Genomic DNA, 7,289 nt, shown 5'->3' with positions numbered 1-7,289 from the left:
AGGAAAGATTAACTATACATCTGAATGTTAGTAATACGGTGCTTTGTAAACTACTTGTTTTACACGTGGATGAATGCCTTAGCTCTCCAACTGTTTCACAGATAGCTAAATATAACGTATACCCATGTCCACAGCGGTGAGAATGGAAATAGTAGATGCTTAATAAATATTTGATTTATTTTTATTCTAATTGTTCTGATGATGATAAAGCTGATGATTCCCTGACGTCAAGGAAAAGTATAAGCTCTAATCAGGCCCCTATTACAAGGCGCCTGGCAAGCGTGAGGAAAGAGAATGACAGCGGGCGAATGACAGCCCAAGGGAAGGAAATCCACCAGCTCGCTCCTTGTCGTCCCCGGTCCTAAGGGTTAAGACCAACGAGAGGCGGCTGTACCTGTTTCCTAGAGAGGTTCCGGCAACGCCGGCGGGGGAAGCTAGGGCAGCTTCCGGTTCCGGTAGCGGTTTGAGAGTTCAGGACCCTGGGTTGGTGGGGCCCAAAGGAGTAGGGCTTCCTTCCTCCCGGACATCTGGGCCTGTTGGGGGTGCAGGGCGCCTTGTGTGTAGCCCCCGGAACAGTGAGTTCCTTTTCGGAGGGAAGGGAACAGAGGGCTGTGGGCAGGAGTGGATGCTGCACCGTCCAGGCGGCCAAGTACGTTCGGGAGGGGGACCCCGCTGCTGCGAGCGGCGAGGACCCAGCCTCTCCCGCCACCCTGGCCACTGCGCCCCCCCTCGCTTGGGGAGCCCCCTAAACGATCGTGTCACCTGGTGAAGAGCTGGTCTCCTGGAACTTCACTTCGCAGGGCACCCCAACCGACGGTCCCTGCCAGGGGTTCTTAGCTCAGCCTCGGTCAGTGCATTCAGGCCCCATCCTAATCCCCTGGTTGCGCGCGCACTGGCCGTGAAAACTGGCCTGCTCTATAGAGTGACACCTGAAGGACAGTCTCTTAATACCACTTAGGGCCTTGAGTTTGCTGTTGTTACTACCAAAATTAATTTCTTGGGGAAATTGCTGGCATGGGTATCTGTTACTCGGGCTCTCGCTTCCCTTGTAAGGACTTTGATAGAAATATGTAACTTAGAAAGCAAACATCTTACTCCATTTGAACACCCCCCCCCCCCCCCCCGCAATTCAGGTATCGTATTTTACCCCACTCAAACATAGGATATTTATAGTTGAGACTAGTTTTTTCTTATAACAAGTCCCTAATTGCTGAGGATGCTTAGGGAATGCCAGCTCCGTTTGGTGTAAGGTCCAGGGATGTAAATCTGTTCTCTAAAAATCTAGTCAATATATTCTAAATAAAGCTCATCTTTGAGGATATTTGCAACTTGGGGTCATGCCCAGCGCTCTGCTTCCTGCTAATTTACTTTAATTGCTGAGAGTGTGAAAGTCCGTGTCCAAACAGATTTGGGACTGAATCCTGCTTTACCTCTCTGGTTGTTTGGCCTTGGAAGAGTTTCTTAATGTCTTACAGCTCATCTATAAAATGCTGGTAGTTGCTTATAAACCTCAAAGGACTTGTGAGAATTAAATGAGAAATATTTTGTTTAAATTATTCAGTTCACTGCCTGGCACATAATAGGCAGTAATGGGGTCAGACTTATAAGTACATCATTTTGTTTGTTTGTTTTTCATATGCACACCTTTGTGTATCCTTTTAGGCTTTCATTTTTCCCCCAAATTATATATTCTTTATATCTTCACTTGGATGCCAAGTTTATATATAACTGCTTTACAATGATAGATCAAATTTTCTAGTATCTTAAAGTAGGTCAGGGATTGTATTTGGCTGCAGAAGATAAAGTTAGGCTTTTTGTGACCTAAATGAATTTTGGGATTATGATAGACTTAGAGGCAAGCAAGAGGTTCCTTGTCAGCTTTATTTTATATTTAGGGGTTATTGTTTATAATTATTTGAGCCCTTCTTTGTACTAATTTCTTGTTACTGATTATAGAGATCCTAACTTTCTTTTGAAATTGGCCTTAAAGTTTTCATCATCTGTCAAGGACCAAGTTATTCTTTCTAAACTAAACAGGGTGCTTTGACTACTTCTTATACCTGCTATTGATCCCTTGAATATTATTGGTGCATTCTCCAAAAAGAAAATACTTTGCCTTTCAATTAAAAGTGTTTCTAAGCTCTGAGGGACAGTTAGTATTCATTTTATTTTTGAAGCCTGATCCTCAGACTTTAATGTGAAAATATAACTTTAAAAGTTATTTTGTTGGAAGAGGTAAATTAGGTTAACCCTTCATTTTAAACACTTGTATCTGAGAAAGGATTTTCTAAAAGGACTTCTAAAGACCATATTTCTTATTTTTAGTATTATTAACAGAACATTTTATACATGGCTGGGAAGGAAGGAGGAAGAGTAAATTTTAACAAATGCCTCCAAACATGACCTGTTTCCTTCCACAGGAGTTTTGACCCCTAACCTGGTTGTGATCATTGTGATGGAGCAAGAGAAAAAATTGTTGGTCTCAGATTCTAATGGCTTCACGGAGAGGGAGAGTTTGAAAAGCTCTTTTACAGGTGAGGGATCAAGAAATGATCTGAATACTTTGGAAATTTATTACAAGATGTGCTATAGAGTGTGTAGAAAGAACAGGCTATTAGAATGAGACAAACTTTAATTCTCTGCTCTGTAACTCACAAGTTGTGTTAACTCTTACAGCCTTAGTTTTCTCTTTAAGAAAAATAAATGATAATATCTGTCTCACATATTTTTGGGGGGTTAGTGAGATACTATATGCAAAGCTACTGCTCTTAATAAATTCAGGCATACCTCAGAAATACTGTAGGTTTAGTTCCAGGTCACAATAAAGCATTATCTCAATAAAATTAGTCGTATTCATTTTTGCTGGTACAGGTGCTTGTCAATTTGTAAAAACTGTAGCATCTATGAAACAATAAAGCTAGACAGTAAAATGAGGTATGCCGGGAGTGGCTGCCATTATTTCTATATGTGCTCAGGTATTGTCTAGTTCTTACCTCAGATGATAGCCTATTGAATGTCTCTCTTATTCATGTCCCCATTTTTCTTTTAAGTCTTCTTGAATAAAGCCAGTGAATTTATTCACTTTAATAAATATCTTCCTTTGTATTTGCTGACAACTGTTCAAATACTTGATAAGTGTTGTTACTAAATACAAAAGACTCCCCTGCTTCTGATATTAAAGAAGTAAAACTACTTTTAAAAATATTGTCATACATAATAATTTATAAGGTTTTACTTTGTTATTTTCTCTCTTCCACTGCAAATCAGAATCCCTTTGGCAGAGATTAGGGACTATGTTTAGAATATTTGTTTATCTTTGCAGGAGATGAAAGTAAGAATAATTTAGAAACTGTTCAACACAACCTTAAGGCAGATAAACTTAAAGAGAGAGCCTCAAAATGGTTAAAAAGAGATGCCCCACAAAATTATAAGCATGAGGATACAAAAGAAAAACCATTGACATGGTCCCAAGAAGATGAAATTTGGTCTGATGGTTTCTATGAGAAAGATGGCAAGGCAGAGAATCGGGAAAGTTCTACAGAAAAAGAGGAAGAAAAACCTAATGACTGGAGATGGGACCCAGGAGAACATGCCAGTGCTTCTGTCCAACAGAATTCATCCTTCAGAGACAAACCCTACAAATGTTCTGAATGTTGGAAAAGCTTCAATAATAGTTCTCATTTACGTGCCCACCAGCGAACCCACTCTGGAGAAAAACCTTATAAATGCTCTGAGTGTGGCAAATGCTTCAGTAACAGTTCCCACCTGATCCAGCATCTGAGAACACACACAGGAGAGAAGCCCTACCAGTGTGGTGAATGTGGGAAAAACTTCAGCAATACTTCCCATCTTATTATCCACGAGAGGACTCACACAGGAGAGAAACCCTATAAATGTCCCGAGTGTGGGAAGAGTTTCAGCAGCAGTTCTCACCTTATTCAGCATCACAGGTCCCACACTGGTGAAAAACCATACGAATGTCCTGTTTGTGGGAAATGCTTCAGCCACAGTTATGTCCTAATAGAACATCAGAGGACTCACACTGGAGAAAAACCTTATAAATGCCCTGATTGTGGGAAGGGTTTTAGTCAGAGTTCCAGCCTGATTCGCCACCAGCGGACACACACAGGTGAGAAACCCTACAAATGTATTGAATGTGGAAAAAGCTTTGGTTGTAATTCTACTCTAATAAAGCATCAGAGAATACATACAGGAGAAAAACCCTACCAATGTACAGAATGTGGGAAGAATTTTAGTCGAAGTTCAAACCTTATTGCACACCGGAAAACACACACAGGAGAAAAACCCTATGAAAGTTCTGAATGTGAAGAAAATTTGAGTCAGAGCTGCAGTGGGATAGAAGAATGCATTATCCAGCCAGGAGAGAAACCATATAAATGCTGTGAATGTGGAAAGAGTTTTAGCCTTAGCTCCCATCTCATTAGACATCAGAGGACACATACAGGAGAAAAACCTTATAGATGTTCTGAGTGCTGGAAAACTTTTAGTCAGAGCTCCACCCTGGTGATTCATCAAAGGACGCACACAGGAGAGAAACCTTATAAATGTCCCGATTGTGGTGAGTGCTTCAGTCAAAGCTTTAACCTTATCAGACACCGGAGGACCCACATAGGAGAAAAACCTTACAAATGTACCGACTGTGAGAAATGCTTCAGCAGAAGTGCCTACCTCAGTCACCACAGGAAAATTCACATAGAAAAGTCTTTTGAGTCTCCCGAAGTTGAAGATTTTCCTCATGCATGGACTTGAAAAAACTGTTCTGGAGAACTGGCCCTCATCTCTTCATTTTCAGTCCCAAACTCATCTTCCTCTTAAGTCCCAGAGCTCCTTTTTTCATTTCTTTTCTCTTCTTTTAGGACCATTACAGTTAAGATAACTCTCTGATCATTGTGCTTCAAAGTTTCTTTGGTTTGTTCGTCAAAACATCTAGAAAATGTCAACCTCTTAGCTTAGAGGATGGGAAGACCCAGATCACCAGGTCACTGGCCTAGAATGGAGAAAAAGAGGAAGTTTGTTTTGGTCCAAGGTAAGATAGGAAGAGCTTCCAAGGAAAATCTAAATCGTAACCCTGGGAGGAAGCAAAATGATACCTGAAAGCTTGGTGCTGAGATTTGCCTTTGAAGTGCCTTATTTTATCTTTCCTGATTGGGTGGCAATAAATCATTACTGGTCTCAGGGATTTACTCAGAGAAATATTCTTTTTGAATGAATAACCTGATTTTCTGGCTGTTTTGCTGGGTCTTAGAGAAGAAAAGGTTCATTTTTTATTTTTTTTTATTTTTTATTTTTCTGAAGTGAGAAGAGGGGAGGTAGAGAGACAGACTCCCGCATGCACCCGACCGGGATCCACCTGGCATGCCCACCAGGGGGGTGATGCTCTGCCCATCTGGGCTGTTGCTTCTATACAACCGGAGCCATTCTAGTGCCTGAGGCAGAGGCCATGGAGCAATCGTCAGCACTCGGGCCAACTTTGCTCCAATGGAGCCTTGGCTGCAGGAGGGGAAGAGAGAGACAGAAAGGAGAGAGGGAGGGTGGAGAAGCAGATGGGCGCTTTTCCTGTGTGCCTTGTCTAGGAATCAAATCTGGGACTTCCACACACCAGGCCGACACTCTACCACTGAGCCAGTAAAAGGTTCTTTTTTTTTTTTAATGCATGTTCAATTGCTGAACATTAACTTTTGTAGTATTAGAACAGCACTAATACAATAGCCACTAGCCACATGTAGCTATTTAAATTTCTATAATTTAAGATTAAATGAAGTTTAAAATCTAGTTCCTTAGTCACACTAGCTACTTGGGTCATCTTTGAAGTGGCCTCAGAGACTGATGAAGTGGTACAGTCCTTTTGTTATTGTTTACCCTGTGAACATGAAAGGGGATGACTAGGAGAGTGTAGGCTAATGATATAGCACATCATTACCATAATATGGCAGCCATTTGGGCAATTGCTGCCTTTTCGGTTGGAAAATTAACCTTTTCTACTCTTATTTCATGTTTATTTTCTTTTACTTGTCTCTGGCCTTAACCTCCTCTGCTTTGTTCATCCATATTTTAACCCAAACTTAGTTTTTCTTCACCTTTTATTTTGTTTCCTTTCTTGCCTTCTCTCTCTGTCCCCTCCCAGTGAAGTAGGAATCCAATCAAGGCTAAAGATGGTCCAAATGCTTGGTAATAAAAGAGACAGATGGAAACAGGATGCCTGGCAGTCATGACATCATGAGCGTGTGCTGCTTACAAGCAGAGGTACTGCTAAGACAGCTAAGCTGCTGGTCTAACATTGTTGACTAGTAAAATCAGTAGATAGCCTAGGAGTTTGACACTGTGAGGGATGAAATGGGAGCTTTGGTTGAAAAAAGATCATGATTAATTTTGAGCCATGAGCCTGGTGCAGTGGATAGAGCGTCAGCTTGTGACTCAGGTGACCCAGGTTCAGAACCCCAAGGTCGCTGACTTGAGCACGGGCTCACTGGCTTGAGCCCAGTGTTACTGGCATGAGCATGGGATCATAGACATGACCCCATGGTCTCTGGCTTGAGCCCCAAGGTCGCTGGCTTGAGCCCAAGGTAGCTGGCTTGGGCAAGGGGTCACTCGCTCTGCTGGAGCCCCCTGGTCAAGGTACATATGAGAAAGCAATCAATGAACTAAGGTACCGCAATGAAGAATTGATGCTGCTTATCTCTCCCTTTCTGTTGGTCTGGCCCTTGCAAAAATTGGATGAATGAATGAATGAAAGGAAGGAAGGATGGGTGGATGGATGGATGTAAATTTGAGCCATGAATAGTCAGATTAAAGAAAGTATTAGTTGATTAGACATACACAGGTGAGTTTCCCCCTTAAAGTAGCTTACCTTCTGATCATGAAAATAAGACTTGCTAAAATATACAAAGAAGTATAAAGTAGAAAATACATAAAAGTATGAAGACCAAAATAAAAATCACCCATAATCATTTTTTCCTGAGATCACTCACCATGAAAGTTCTGGGATGTTTCCTAATAACCAGTTTTCTTATATATTATTGTACATTATGCACATACAATTATTTTGTCTATAGTATTCTTTTCCTAAATTACATCATCTGTCAATTGTTTTAAATTATTGTAAGGTTTTTAATGTCTTCATAATACTGCATTTGATTTACCATACAATTTAATTGTTTTGATGTTGGATGTTTATGTTGTTTCCAGTTGTTTGCTATTAAAAATAACACTACTGTGAACAGGGTTTTTATTTTGGTTGTTTTGTTTTGGTATTGTGGTTGTGATTGTTT

General features: G+C 40.9%; 1 protein-coding gene across 2 annotated transcripts; it reads left to right on the top strand.

Moving 5' to 3' along the window:
- The first annotated feature begins 480 nt into the window (after positions 1-480).
- On the top strand, positions 481-7,200 carry ZNF572 (zinc finger protein 572). Of its 2 annotated transcripts, none has more exons than XM_066265682.1 (3): positions 481-847; positions 2,421-2,534; positions 3,323-7,200. In XM_066265682.1, exons 2-3 carry the CDS (start codon positions 2,456-2,458, stop codon positions 4,768-4,770), a joined length of 1,527 nt encoding a protein of 508 aa, XP_066121779.1. In that variant the 5' UTR covers positions 481-847; positions 2,421-2,455; the 3' UTR covers positions 4,771-7,200. The 2 variants fall into 2 exon arrangements, with proteins under 2 accessions (XP_066121779.1, XP_066121780.1); XM_066265683.1 differs by having other exon boundaries at positions 490-575.
- The last annotated feature ends 89 nt before the right edge of the window (positions 7,201-7,289 follow it).

The sequence above is a fragment of the Saccopteryx bilineata genome, chromosome 3 (genome assembly GCF_036850765.1).
Source record: "Saccopteryx bilineata isolate mSacBil1 chromosome 3, mSacBil1_pri_phased_curated, whole genome shotgun sequence".
Taxonomy (NCBI): domain Eukaryota; kingdom Metazoa; phylum Chordata; class Mammalia; order Chiroptera; family Emballonuridae; genus Saccopteryx; species Saccopteryx bilineata.
The sequence above is the reverse complement of the archived record's forward strand: the minus strand, read 5'-3'. Positions and strand labels throughout refer to the sequence as shown.

Coding starts and splice junctions, on each gene's coding strand:
- ZNF572 (XM_066265682.1), top strand. CDS start 2,456: ATGGAGCAAGAGAAAAAATTGTTGGTCTCAGATTCTAATGGCTTCACG. Junction 2,535..3,322: donor TTTGAAAAGCTCTTTTACAG/GTGAGGGATCAA, acceptor TTATCTTTGCAG/GAGATGAAAGTAAGAATAAT.